This window comes from Melanaphis sacchari, unplaced genomic scaffold (genome assembly GCF_002803265.2).
Source record: "Melanaphis sacchari strain LSU unplaced genomic scaffold, SCAv2.0 Contig4_pilon_pilon, whole genome shotgun sequence".
NCBI lineage: Eukaryota > Metazoa > Arthropoda > Insecta > Hemiptera > Aphididae > Melanaphis > Melanaphis sacchari.
Window position 1 is genome coordinate 10,042,923 of NW_020271335.1, and position 16,608 is coordinate 10,059,530.

The window sequence follows — 16,608 nt, forward strand, 5'->3', positions numbered from 1 at the left end:
TTGCACATGAAGTAAAAATTCTGAATAAACATTTATGATATACAAACAATATAGGTTCCTATCACAAATAGAATTAATTATTAGTTATAAATACTTAATTTGCAACATGTCAAAAACATTTAACATGTTTTAATTATACAAGTAAAGTTATATACATCATTAAATTACTTAAAATTATAAAAATATTCAATGATACAGTATAACAATACTAAATATCATGAAAATTCAAATATTCTATAATTTGAAAGTAATGAATTAACTAAACAATTTGTGATTATATTTTAGAAATCAAAGCTAAACCAAAATTTAAGAATCCTTTGGACAAATATTAAAAAAGTTCTAATTAAGATAAATTATTTACATTAAATTTATTACAGTATGGTTAATAAAAATTTAAATTACTTTCATTATCTTCATTATTTATATTTAATGTTAGAATATTATTGATGGTTTAAAGTTTGGAGGCTTAGATTATAATTAAAACAAAATTGTTTTATAAATAGCTTATTAAACTCTTAATTTTTTAATTACATACTACATTAACAGCTGTATTTTATAATGTAAATATTAAAAAAAAAAACACAATTCTTATGAAAATTAATATTTACATTATATGTAATAATATTTAGGTTTATATCAATATTTAATTAATTTCTTTATTCAATGACAATAATAAGTAAAGTATTTTGTAAACTGTACAATTTAAATGTTTTTCAAAAAATCATATATAAGGAAGTATTATCTAGTAGGTATCATAAGTGTTGTTATATTCTTTGATATTATGTTATGCTAAATAAAAATCTGGTTAATAATCTTGTTAATGCATAGTATGATATTTCACAAGAAAGAAATTATAAAGACAGAATATACAGGCGAGGTTGGTAAATTAAAAGGAATGCCACAGTTTTATTTACCAATTGTTTTGAAATAATTTCAAATAAGTTGTTAGTATACTAAATATAAATTGTTAAGATAGGCATGACTTCATGATGGGGAATCTGATCAAAAATGTTTACATATCATTATACATCATCAATTACCATAAGCACATTAGGGAAACGTATAGATATATGACCTCAAATTAGTTTTGTTATAAACAAATTTACCTAAATAGTGACATAGTGTCTATAATTAATACTTTTAGAAAGGTATAATATACAATTAAATATAAATTAATAAGTATTATCTAGTTAATTTAGAGCCACTAGATAAGCAATGACCATTAAAATTTACATCTATTGCTTCAAAACTGCAGCTACTAGATTAATAACTTTGATTCATGAATAAGTATATTTTTTCTAGTTGATCTATTACTAGTTAGTATGAAATAGGACTTAGGTACTATTTAAATTTTACAATATTGTAAATGAAATAAACATAATTTGAAATTTATATTTTAATATTTTAAATTGTTTTAGGGAATATTTTTAATTTTAAAGACATAGGTAGGTATCCATCTATCTTAACCTATTATAACTGAAGTTTATATTTTTATAATTGAATTAGTCGGGAATTACTTTTAAAAAAATGGGGAGGAGACGCGGAGGGATTCTTCTTGGACAAACCTACAATTTTTAATCGCCCGTTAAAATTATAAATATAGGTATCTACCTTAAAATGCTATTAGTTGTCTTCATAAAAATAGTTTTAACTTTATTAATAGATATACTATATACGCATTTAATGTAGAAAAAGGACTGGAATAAATAATAAATAAATAATAAATAAATTATGTTGACATGTCGTATATAAAGACATAAATTAAGACAGGTTGATACTCCATGAAACGGAGGTTATATGAGGAGGAGTCTTGATAATATATTTGATTTAAATATTTAAGTTTCTCTTAAGTCAAAAACTTAAAATGTGGATATGGAAATCGTGAACTTAATAAATATTTTTCGTAAGTCAAAGTCAAAAATTGTTTGAACCTATTGTGAGTTTGTCATAAGGTGGAATTCGTAAATCCAAAATAGGTATCTTTATGATCATAAATTCAATAAGTGGACAATAGGTAATTTAGATTGTGATAGCTTGAGTGTACAATGTAGTATAACATAGATTTTATTATATAAAATTTAATGATTCACGATCTCGTACTACAATAATATTCATACTGAATTTATAGGTGAAGGAAGTATCTGGAGCAAATCATGTATAGGTATTCGGCAATCGGCTCTCCGCCATATAAAGCAGTATTGACATTGTTTAACATTTCAGTGATGCCTTTGAAGAGGGAAGGCATATCTAATACCTTATTTAGCTATTTAAACATTTTGTTAGTTTCTATTTTACTTATTTATTAACTTATGCATAATAATATATTTTTTGTTGATATCAAAGACCAATAGGGCAGTACCTACATAAAATATTAAGGTAAAGGCATTTATCTTAGCCCGTTAAAATTGTCTACCCTTAACTACATGCCTATAACATACTTATAAAGGTACTTCCAATTTCCCAAAATTATTTTGCAAAAATCGAGTTGAAATTTTTTGTCCCCTTTCCTTATTAATTGGTCTAAGGACGACCACGATTTGTATGTTGTACGCCTGTATGTCAACGTTATTTCAAAAATCTTTGCCAAACTAGAACGTCGCATGTTGGGCGCGTAGATTTATTCCCCTACAAATTACATTAGGTACTATTTATTTAAAGCGTCGCTTAGTATATAATATATAATATTATGATATCGTTCGTACGACCACCCTGTATACAATCCGTGCCGATGCGAACTGAATCATATTACAATAATATGTCATTTTACAATATTATAATGTTGTTTACATGTGACATCCGTGCACGTACGACACGTTCCGCACTATTGCCGCGGCCGTGGTCAGAAAGTTCCATCGCGCGCCATTGGCCACCCCAGGGTACGGCGCACCGATGAACGCAGCCGCGGCCGCTGCTGCTGTCGACGACGTCAACGGTGCGGCGGCCGACGTCTCTGCAGCCGCTTGTACGTCCGGGTCCGCCGACGCTGAAGCCGCCGACGACGGTACGTACACTCTGTGCTCTTGCCGATTGTGGTGCGGTTCCACTGAGTGCAGCCTGTGCTGTTGGTGCTGACCGTACTCAGCGGCGGCGGCGGCGGCGGTGGACGTTTCCGATTGCGGCTCAACCGACTGTTGGCGTAGCTGATCGAGACGCAATTGATTCTGACGCTTCCACTTCGTCCTATACCAATGCACACACACACACGCGTCGGGTCCGACAGAACACGACGTTGTGTAAAAGATGTGATTAATATTTTAGGTATATAAAAAAAGGGTGCATACGTTCATTTGTATGTGCGTAAACTACAGACTTTTTACCCGTATAGGTGTAAAATATAATACACTATACAGACAACTGTTTTTGAAATGAACGATATATTAGGTCTCCCATTATATTAATTTAAAAGAACGCGTGGAGTAACTGCACATAAACCATATAGTTATCGACTTGCAACTAATATAAATAATTATTTACATCAAATTTTAATCATGATTTAAATTCAACATCTGCCCCTTTATTTTTGTCTGTTCATATCAGCAAATTTATTTAATTTTTTTTTTTAATTAACAGTTGGTTAATTGTATATAGTATTGTACATCTTGTACATTAATATATGTTTATAAAATAAAAAAAAAATGTATAAATATATACATTTATCTGGCTAAACGGAGTAAATAGACACTATACATAGGTATATATGGTAAAATATTACATGGTCAAGTACTCGGGTCATATAAACCGGTGGTCGCTATAACCGCAAACTTTCAAAAACAGCAAATTTTTATACATTAATCCTGCACTTATCCCAAAATCAAAACGTTTAATACCGTACACACTAATTATGTATTATATCTAAAATTACATTTTCAGGATTATTTTTTCCTGAACCATGTGGAATAATATTAGGATATTATAGTGTACTTTTTTGTATTCCTTTTTGCGGTGTTCCCGAATTGCGGACAAAGTTACAAAAACCGTGTGAGTTGTGAACGAAATCTAAAAAGGTAACATACAAATACATACGAATTTCGGACACAAATATAAGATACTAAATACGGATAAATTTCCAATTATTATTTTTGATACGAGTATAACGATTGTGGACGCTGGGAAATTACTGTTTGATATTGACGATGTTGAGGCAGCTTTCAAAAAACATGTTTGATCAGTTTAGCTACAACTTTTCTCATGCTTGCTTAATATTTGTCATCTTTTTGATCATCTGTTTTCTGTATAAAAATGTATAGTGAAAAACTTAATTTTTTTCTTTTTCACGAACCGCAAATGCTTGTGAAAGTTTTTATGCTAACCTTAATGGAATGTTTTATCGCAGTATCTCTATTATATACCAATTGGTCGACGCCTTAAATGAAGTACAGATTGATATATGAAAATTAATTGCACTTACTGCTATACAAAATTTAAAACGAACAAAAAACTGTCAAAAAGGAAGCATTTATCAGTAAAAAAAATGATGTAATATTCAAGTGGTGAAATCAGTAACGAGTATCATTGATACAGGCTGTTTCTAAAAAAATTTTGCCCGAACCCTGAAAAAGTGGTGAAAGGCAACTCACGTAATTTTTATTAAAAAAAATTATGTACGCAATTAGTATTATGATATCGAAACTTGTGTCCACAATTATTATGTTATAATAGTGACCTGAATAATTTGTCCGCAACTAGTATGTGTCCCATTTTTGACCCATGAGCAGTATAATAATAGAATAATAAATTTGTATTAAGCTGAACAATTGTGTGTTGTTAACTTTAGTAGTAGAGTGAATGGATCTACCGACTACCATAATTTATCAAACTTAAAGTTATGAAAATTATGTGTATCTGTTATACAAGTACTATACGTTATATTTTAATATTAAAGTGAAATACTTAAATTTTAATAATTTACTTATATAATATAACTTGTATACAAATTGAATGCCAACGTGCAAATGTTCTGGATCACTGTATAGTAGTACTTTTTGAAGTGTTTGACGTTTTGATTATTATAGGTACAACATATACATTCATGATTTTAGTACCTAAGTATCTTTACATGTGACAGAGTATCTAAGTGTTTGAATTGGCTGTATTAATAAGAATTAATATTTTATTTACAGAACATCGGTTAATGTATATATTATACGTATTTAAAGTGAAGTGGATGGGTAAGGGCGTAAGGTTTACGTTGCCCAAGTCAAATTTACGATCCGTTGACATATTTCCCCGTAATACATTTTCCCACTCAATATAGTATATTATATAGGCTTCAATGCTTTACAGCAACATATTTGTTAAATATTTTTTGTTATTAACACAAAAAGTCATTATCAGTGTAAAAACCAAATAATACGCTTATAAACTTATAACCAACACACATGTTTAAGTTACAATAAAAAAACAATCAACATGACGAAATCAATAATAATAATTTTTATAAAACTAGCATGCGATGAATTTTTCTATGCATAAAATATGAATAGAGAAAAAAAAATATGAATATGAATATAAATTCAATTAAAAATACATATATTTTTGGAGGATAACTTAAACCGCTCCTATATAGTGTTCTCTGGGCTCTGGATTACGCTAAATGGTTTCAACATTTTTTGTAAAATAATTTTAAGGGAATTAACGTAAATGTAATATGATAGCAAAATGTTTTTAAGAAATTTACTATTTCATTTTTTAGGGGAGCTTACATTTATTTAAAAGATTCACTTCTAACCAACTTGATCGTTATCGGAGTAAATTATTTTTTAGCCATATAATATAAACTCAAATAAAAAAATTCCTTCTTTGTATTTATGGCGTAATGATAATAGTCAAATAGTCAATAATAGAATATTAATATTTTCGACAAAAATTAATTTAAATATTTTTGCATTTGAGCAATTATTACAATTTGCAGGTTTATAGATGGCAGTATGGCATATTTAAATTATCATCGCATTTATTTATCCAATTTCTATCCATAACCATATATGCAATTAAATACAATGTGGTATTACCATTAGTTTTTACACTTATATCTAAGATACTCAAGTTCACTAAGAACTTTTGATTATGGGGAAAAAAGTTAAGGTCGGTTAGTAAAATTACTGATTTCGAGCAAGGCTCTTTGATGTATTTACTAACGTTTTTACCAGTGCTTAATGAGAGGCTGTTTTTACTTTTTTCATTTAAGTCAATGTTTATGATGACAAAATATTCTAAAATTATACAAATAATTTAGATTTTATTTTGAAAATAGAATATCTAATGGTTTAACTTTTGTTCTTGTATCATACGTAATTGAAAAATTAAAAAAAATTAATACCTCAATAGTTTTTTGTCCATAACGAAGAGTCATTACTTCATTTAATTACATTTAATTGATTATTCTGAAGAGATATGGATTATAGTATACTAACTATGAGAAATATACAACGTCCTTCTATATTTAATTTAAAATTACAAAACCAATACGATATACAGGGTTAGGTATTTCGTTTTAAACAGACATTTATTAAATTTGTAGAATAATAACAGAAAAATTAGGTAAATAGGGGAAAACCTAAAAATAATTTTATTTATATTATAATTAACGTTATTATTTTTTTTTAAGAATTTAGACATTCCTAGCCTATGGCTATCTATGTTTATGCATAATACAGAAAAATAATTGTGACAATTTTTGGACGCGATAGTTTTAAATATAGTATTACAGTATATATAGTGATTGACCTAATCTAGTGATTAAGAACTTTTTTTTACACAATTTATTTTACTTAACAAATAAAAACATAAATTTATGGACAGTGGTTTGGATATTTTAACTGATGAGGTCGTGTAGGCGGCCGCGTTTTAATATTCTTTGAAGTAGCGGGATTTAATTATTAATATGCGAGTATTATAGTTTATAAGTTGCAATACCTATTATTATTTAATTTCAACTATAAATATATATTTTTAAGTTTTGGATATGAGATAATGTACTCTCTATTTGAGAAACCGCATATGTATAGACACCAATGAGTTTACCTTTGTTTAATTTAGGTACGTGTGTCGTGTGTGTAAAAATTATATAACGTACAAATTGCGTCAATATAATATTGAGACTGAGTACAAACACAAAATAATATTCTGTTGATTTATACGAACCTTCGATTTTGGTACCACGTTTTGACTTGAGTTTCCGACAAATTCAACGCTTCGGCCACGTCACTGCGATCGGCTACAGACAAATACTTCTGGGAACGAAACTTGCGTTCGAGGTAAGCTAGTTGAGCATGAGTGAACGCTGTCCTTCTACGTCTGACCTTCCGACCGCACGATTTCCCGGTCAACATGTCTTGGTGTTGTTGGTAGTGATGGTGGTGATGTTTTTGCACCAACAGCGGTAGTGCGGAAAAGTTACTAATTGTTAGTGTACGGTCATCCATGTCAGCTGTGCCTTCGTCACTGGACATATCTTATAATAGGTAACAAAATAATTTTTTACAATGTGGTATTTTTGACAATATATGTATTATAAATAGAGATAAATGTTGATATCTGATGGCCTAATGAGGAAACGTAAAACATTGTAGGCTTCTAAGAATAATAATTATTGTATGGCACATATTATTATTACAAGAGATAAAATATTTTTGATTTTTAATGAATTTACTCAACTATTATCATTATATTGTACAAAAATCATTGTACTTAATCAAAGTTTATTATTATACATGTAGATTAAGTAGACTTCAGTATAAATGTTATTTTAGATATTATAAATTTATTTAACAGCAGCTATATCATCCTTACTACGTAAGATTCTATGTTGACCATATATGGATGGTATATAAAAATACATTTTTTCATTATTAAATTTAGCATTTAATAAATAATATTTGTAAAAAAAGAAATTATTTATAATAATACAATTTTTTAAATTTCAAGTTCACTTCTAGATGTATATTTTTCTCTTTAAAAAAATTACTTATTCTATATACTCTCAAGATATTGATTAACATACAGTTGTTCTGAAAATATATTTTCCACATTGAATGCAATTAGATTAAAACAAAAAGAATTGATTTTTGTTTATCATTACAAGTTATGTAACATATACCTGCTATTTAAAGACTATTCAATAACTATATAAAAAATATAGTGTAATGACTAATGAGTGTAACGCACTTAAGATGGAAATTGTTAAAACAACATAATAATTTGAAAAGAAGAAAATTGACAAGTTTTATCACACACGGTATTTTATGAATATTTTCATTAAATATTATTAAATATAATATTTATAATTTCGCATTTAATTTAAATTAATTGGTTTTAGGTTAAAATATAATAGTAATTTAATATTTATTCTAATAAAAAATAAATTATGATATGTTATATTATATGCACATACACATAAACACACATATCTTTAAAGTATAGGTACATAAGTAAGAAGTAATATATTTTATACCACCTATGCATATATTGTATATATAATATACATTATTATGATTATAGATTATGGTTTACAATGAAGTAAATAATAACATCATGTCGTAATACATGTTATTAATTGTATAGGTACATTTTAAAAATATAATAATAATAATAGTGACTGTTAAATTATACAAAACTTGTACAAATATATGCTATGATTCAGCTAGTATATAATAATAAACATCGTATATATTATACAATATAGACCAACGACACTAAAACCTACATATTAGTAATTATTTGTATTTTTATAGGATTAGAAAAACATTAGCAATCGTATATTTACCCTATCCCTATATGCGTATCTGGGACCAGTAGTTAAAGTCTATTATCGTATTTGTCATGATTTTTGGGGTAAACTTTTATTTATGTATAATTGCGAATATTTATACGTAGTACCCTTGTCCTATTTAATGAAACGTATTTCAAATCATTATCAATCAGAAAAAAAAACATGGCAAAATCAAACGTGGAGGGGAGTTGTTTTAAGTCTTTTCATACTGCCCAGCATGAGGTATTCGCAGATAAAAGGACGCAATTACTGTCGTGATAATTCAATGGTCCGTCGCATGTGGCGACCCTCTTGAGCACGTCCGATTCTCCAAAACCACTCGTATACTTACACGGGGTCATACGGGTGTGTATCAGACTTTCTCTAACACGACCACCAGACAATTTTAATTTAACAACTGTATAGTATGTTGTATAGTACTATAAGCGTTTTATTTAGAGCCCAATTAAAAAAAAAAGTATATAAAGTTATAAACTCGGCTAGTAATTTATATTATTTTTATAATTTATAATTGTCGACCATTTGTTTATATTCTGAGTTAACGTATTTTATAAAACGATAAACTTTTTATTAAATATAACATCTTCATATTGTAAACTTTTAAATACTGCAGCAGTTTTTTATAATTATTTGAATAAACATTCAGTCAATCACGAAAGTAATAAAAATTTAATTATATTTATCTGTAATAATAATTTATTTATTTATTAATTAAATCGCTTGAATTAAAATTGAAAAAAATAATTATTTATACATTTATTATGTATTTAAATGAAATAAATTAATGTATTATAATCAATTAATATTAAAAGAAATTCCAAATAACTCATAGTACATCATTTTTAGAATTATATTTGACAAATTTTCTTAATTTATATTAAATCTACGATGCTGCTTTAATTATTTTAATTTATTTAAGTTTAAATTAAGTACTATACATTATATATGTAACTATGTAAGTTTATACTAAAAATGCCTGAACCATTTTACATTTTAACTGTTGAGAATTAAAAAATGTTTAGTATTTTAGATAAAAGAACACTAGAAACGCTAGAAATATATATTAGTGATTTTTTTTAAATAAAGTCTTATAATGCTTATTTAAAATTCCTTTATCTTGAGTAAATATATGTAATGATTATAAGTACGAACTTCTACAGTTCTACTTTACTTTAATATTAAAAATCAATAAAATATTCAGATTATGATTCTATCGTTAAGTCTCAAGTACACTTAAATTATTAAAAGCTTATTTTATTATTTAAAGTAAAGTATATAGTATTTTAAGTACCAAGAACACGATTTGATTTATATATATTTAAAGTTGTTAATTGAAATAAAACTAATTTACATCAATAATACAAGCTACATTATCAAAAATAAATAATAAAACACAAACTAACATTAAAATTAGTAAAAATTTAAAAAGAACCGTGAATTAAATTAAAACCCCATTCTTATAATCTATTAAAATATATGAAATGCCAGAAAATACGGGGAAATTAAAGATATCTGATATAGTTTTTAGTGGTGTGAATGTATAGATAGTTTAAATGTTTATACGAAAATCGTGCGATTAGTATAAAATATAATGAAAAGTAAAAAGAGAGAAAAAAAATTTGAAATAAAATGTATAATGACATTTTAGACAATTTTTCTAGTATAAAATTTATTATTGATTTCAATTTTATATCCAACATTACATTTAAAATAGAAAAAACAAAATTTAAAATATTAAAAACGATTTCTTACAATTAAAGATTAAAAAACGCTATTGGAGAACTTTATTATACTCGTATTACTTCAATAATGAATTTTTATTTTATTTTGGTATTTAGTATTAACATAAGTTATTCTGCTAAACAATACTATTAAAATATAGAATATATAAATATGTTTTAAATAAACTTCGAATATTGTTTATTTAATAGAAATTATATTTTGTATATACGTACATTATACATGAATTAATAAAATTATAGTAAAATTCATAAACAATTTTAAATGATAAATTATCAATATTTTATGTTAAAACATATTAATGACAAAATAACAATTTTTTAATAAATAAATTTTGATAAATTCAATATTATTACTTAGATATTAAAATTAACCCATTTTAAAAGACCTTATACGATAAATAAAACACCATTGGAAAAAAATCTACGACTTTTTGCTACGATAATGAAATAATATAATTATTGTTTATTTACTTGTATTTCTGACAGGATTACATCGAGTATAAAATGAGGACCTAGTCCACTTTTACATTTTTCAGTTTATCATTCTTCAAATAAAAAAATATAGATAGTATTTATTATTGTTTATAATCGGATAACTCACTAAAAATTTATATTGGTTATTATTTTATTTTACTTAAATACTCATATAAATTTATATATTTTATATTAAAATAATTATATATGTACCTACTCTTTTAAACATAATATTTTGGTTGTGGTTTACTAAAAATATATAATACATAATATATTACTATTATAGAAGAAAAATAATACTTTTTTTCAAGTAACAATTATGATATGGCAAGATGAATATTTTTTATGAATTGAGCGATCCATGGATACTTTGTATTATTTATGTTAACTTAATTTTGTCATTTAAATCTTATAAAAGATCATTTTCAGGTAAGGTGAGTACATTGATTTTTAGAAATTTTACTAGCCTAAACCCCATTAAGATTTGTTATAATAATCAAGTTTAATACTTAATCTTCCAAAATATAGTTTGATTTATTGAGTTAAACTCGGTAACTTGCTGATTTTATCCGAGTCTGTAAATGATCAAGACATCACTTGGTACTTATATTTCAAGTATCATAGGAGACGACAATATATTATTATATCAGAGATCAAATTGAGGATTTATAAAAGAACGTAAATGGTTATGCAATTTTTAATATAAGATATTGGCATCATAGTTCATTGATTTTATTTTTAAATCCGTATGTAATGTATATTTGAATACGTGTCAGGAAGGGAGGGGTATTTATTAATTTTCTGAAGACAATATTTTGGTAGGTTTGAATTTAATTAATAATTGACTTTTTTACACAACTCTACAACTAGAGTCCTTATGTCTATATTGTTTTTTGTAGCTTTATATTTGAGAAATTTGATTTCCATGAAAGTGTATTTATTATTTAAAATAATAGTTCTAAGTACGCGTAGGAGATTATTTAAAGTTTGTCTTTTAGTTCTGATACAGTAAATCAAAGTTAATTTTTGATTAAGTGTTAGACCAAAATATTATTAACAGTGAATGGGTAGGGTTGGTAGGAGAATGATGATATTCTATTAGGACTAAGAATAGGTTATTTTGAAGAAAAGGTACTATAATATATGAACAGATTTATTTTTATAAACTTTAAAACGTTTATTTACCAAATATCAGATAAATTTCATACAAAAATAATGTTAATATTAGAATATATACATATCAAATAAAATATTTGTATATACCTAATATGTTAAATATTTTTTTTTAAGATTAAACATGAATATGGACAATTTTGGTCTATGAATAAAGGGATACAAATTTTTTATGACCTTTGTAGAAAGTCAAAATGTATTATAATTGGTTGGAAAACTATTTCAAATTTTGCAATCATATTTCAAATTGATAGATATATACGCAATTACTCTCATGAAAATATTATTTATGGAATTAGGTATGCTCTTAAGTCTTATTATATATCAACATTATGTGCGATATTAGCGTGTATTTAATAAAATAATGATAGTTTATCAAATGCTGTATTTAGTGTACTGAATATTTATGATTCATGGGGAGTTATGCTACCCCTTTTAACGACAAGCCAACATAAAGTAACATCCTACTATTAACTTAATAATATTTAAACTATAGTTTTATCATAGTAACCTTACAGTTATTGTTAAGAAACATCCATTTTATTTAATTGCAGATATTGTAATATGTGCAATATACAATATAATATCTAATTAGATACATACTATTAAGTGAATTGATTTTATTAATTTGTTAAACTGCTAAGTATACGAAGGATCTTAACCCTAGGCATCACTTTAAACTTTAATAATATAAGGTAAAGACTAAAGGATTAAATTTCCTAACTAGAGAAATAACTGTGGTCATAAGTACTTGTAGTTTTATAGGTATATTTTTCTGCTGAGCAAAACGATTTTCTGACTATATATTTTTCTTTCTATTTTATAAAAAAGTCAAAAAATTAAGGTTTCATGTCATCTACTTATACATATAATAGTTTTTTAATCACTATAAAGCTTCTGTTTTTTTTTTTTTTTATTAAACTTAAATTAATGTTTAAAATTACAAATCTCCATCGAATAGGTATATGAATTTAACTGCGACATCATATAATATATTATCATGTTATACGCATCTCGCGGAAGAATAATAACAAAAACTAGCTTACCAGAAGATTTTGAAGTTTGTAAGACGTCTCCAATCAAATCTCTGATGAGAAACGAAGGTTTTGGACACTCCATGATGATGTGTTTTTATTTGTTTTGCTACACCAGTATATTATATATAAAGTTGAGGTGTACTTTTGATATTATAGTTTCGTATATCATAAATATATGTATTATACCAAATAATCTATGCGATATTGCTGGTTGTACGGCTGTACCGCGATGAAAGATCGTGCTGCATCAGGTATATAACAGGTTGTAGGTACGTGATTTATACCGCGGTATTGCGTGCTGTAGGTATAACCGTAAACGGGATAATAATGCAATATTGTAAAATATTATGTGATTTTTAAGGGCATGAGTAATAGTACTACTGCGTGCAATTATATAATATATACTGGTATGTACTGTGGGTCGTCGTCGACTGCAGCGTCCTTGGAAACGTTCGTCGAAAAGCTGTTGGTGGCGTGGCGGAGAGCGCTCGCGCGAGGTTGATTAAACACGTTCTTAGCGTGGAGTCGTCAGGAGGAGCCTATTGGGGGTGACACATTACGCGGTTCGCGTACGTACACACGCATCGACGTGATAAATGTGTACGTACATACATGGAAAAACCGACGTTTTTCGCCGTCGCCGGACGAGTATTTTTCCCGCTCATGTTTATATTACAATATAATATTATGTTATATGTATATATATACGCTCACGTCGATATGTTGTGCGCGTGTGCGTGCGTATTATTACGCCATGAAGCATAATTTGTGCAACGACCGGCGGACCACCCTCTCATCACGCCGTCAAGTGGTATACCGTGAACCGTCACGTGGGGGGGGGGGGGGGTGATAGTCGTTTACGCGCGCCTGCGGTTGGCCGGTCCGCGTTTTCCGGAGCCCGGCCCTCTGTCGGACCGCCGCCCCGTTAAAAATGCAAATACGCGCTGCGGTGTTTATTATAATAATAATATCGTCGCTTAAAAGTAATAAAAGTATCATATTATTATCACGGTCAATCTCAGTTTTCTCAATTTGTTCGTATGAACAAAAAGTTGTGTTATTGCTAAGAGTATTGGGAGTTATACATAGCATTACCGTGAACGATTATTATTAACTCTATATTAATGCATTTACTGTATTTTTTAAAAATTTATTTTTACTATATATTAACGCGATTGGCCTCGATAGTGTGATATTTCAACTTAATAAATAGGGCATGATGATATTTTAATTTTTCACAGCGAATATTTTGTTATAATATGTTATAACCTCTAAACTAAAAACTAATAATTATTAGTGGGTATAGTACGATGGCAACATAAAATATATCATAATAAGTGCGGTAGGTTGCTTAAACCAACACTTATTAGTTATTAGTAGGTAATAGGTGTACACTATAATAGTGTTTTTACAAAGTATACAAATTGGTTTAAGAAGCATGGTTCACTTCTATTTTTTTTAATATTGAGTTTTTAAATTTTGAATTTTACTCAAAGACCATATTTTTAATTTTACAAAGTGTTTATACGTACCATTTAGAAAGTATATTTGGAGATTTTTTTTCAAACGAGAACCTTAAACTTCTTTACAATAAATTGTTGGGCTGATGATTTTTTTTTTTTTAATTTTGATGTAAGTATCTAAATCAAATCTGGAAGTTTCTAAATTATTAAAACGTATATGATAGATATAAAAGTCCTTAAAAACGGATCTAAAACAATAAAATATAAAATAAATTTTAATTATAAATGTTGATGAACCAATATAAATTGCTTACTTAAAGTTTTAATTCATCGCATAGTCCTTATATCTTCCAACTGCATTAAAGTGGATCTATTATTATTCGTTCTTACACAAAGCTAAGTAACTCAAAAAACTACCAATTAAAAATTTCAATTTAATTGGATAAAAGAATTTATTTGATCCATTATTCTTGTAGAAAAAAAGGATAGATATTATTAAAATAAGGGTGATTTGAAAAAAAAAGTTATTATGCCACAGTTTTCTTAAATAGGTTAAAAATATTAGAAAATATGGTCTTTAAGTAAGCCATTTTAAAAATCAAAAAAATCAAAATTTGAATAAATTCATTATCAAGAAAAAGTGGGGCTAAATATGTTTAGTCAATCACTCTGCAGTAAATGCCTGCTCTATAATCGTTTATAATATATAGGCAATTGTAACAGTTGTGATCCGTTGTCGTAAATTTTGACGAAATTAGATCATTTATAGTAATGAAGGTAGTTAAGTGAATGTAGTCAAAAATTATAGTATAATAAACATGAAATTATGTTTATCATAAAATAACACTAAAACGATTTTATCGATGACTATAAATATCAAATTTAATCACAATAAATTAATTTTTTTGTAAAAAAATTAAAATATTATGTGTTCATCTGCAGGTAGACAGTCTATAACTTATTTATTCGATTACACTATAGCCCGACTGTAAACACGTGTAAGGGAATTCATAGTTTGTTTTCACAAATTATGTTTAAAATTTTAAAAATATTGTAATAAATTTAATACATATCAAGAAATTCCAAAATGTCTAACTTTTTAGTGCTATATTTTGATTTATATATTTAAATATAATTGCTAGTTTATTCAAAAAAATAGGTGTTTTTTATAAATAATTTAAAATAATAAAAATTTATAAAACATGTAATAAAAACTAACAATTCTTTATAAAATATGCTTTTATGTAGGTATCAAAGGCATAGTTATGTGCTCACAGTTAAATTTTATTATGTCAGTTACATAAGTCAAATACATTGGTTAGGTTTATATATTAATCAGTAATCGCTGTAACAAATTTAAAAGAATTATTTTTAGTGATGGCACCGAGATCAGACTTTTTTTGTGAAGCAAAATCTAAAAACTTTTCAATCATCTAATATGATATAAAAATAAATACAATTTTTTATTTTAAGATTATTTTTATTTAAGTTTTTTCACAATTACACAAGGATTATAAACCCACAACCCACCCACTCATTTAAGAAGTGGAACGTTTGGTTCACATGACATATGAGTTCGGTGCCTCTGATTTTTTGTTTAAATATAACCTTCAGTTTCATCATATTATTCATATGTTATTATTGCTATTAATTATAATTATATTTTAAAGTTTGTAAAATTAACAGTTGCTAACAAAGATATAGCTTGCTATAGAAGATTTAACTTTGGCAACCAACATCAAGTCGTTTTGAGGTTAAAAGGGTCTTAAGGCAAGGGGATGCGTTGTCTTTCACACTTATAACTTGACCTTAAAATGAGTTATTAAGGATATAACCGAGAACAATACGTTATTGACTGCAAAATTATCATCTTTGAAGAATCTAAAACAGATTTGATATGAAAAAGGACTGAATTATTAAAAAATAGTAAAAAAAAAAAAAATGAGACT

At 26.8% G+C, this 16,608-nt stretch overlaps 1 protein-coding gene across 1 annotated transcript; it reads right to left on the minus strand.

Annotated features, from left to right (window-relative positions):
• Window positions 1-1,429: 1,429 nt before the first annotated feature.
• Window positions 1,430-13,760, minus strand: LOC112599013 (homeobox protein koza-like). Its single transcript, XM_025345712.1, has 3 exons — window positions 13,206-13,760; window positions 7,144-7,453; window positions 1,430-3,180 (listed from the first exon to the last, which is right to left on the minus strand). The coding sequence occupies exons 1-3, from the start codon at window positions 13,276-13,278 to the stop codon at window positions 2,784-2,786; spliced, it is 780 nt and encodes a 259-aa protein (XP_025201497.1). The 5' UTR covers window positions 13,279-13,760; the 3' UTR covers window positions 1,430-2,783.
• Between the last annotated feature and the right edge of the window lie 2,848 nt (window positions 13,761-16,608).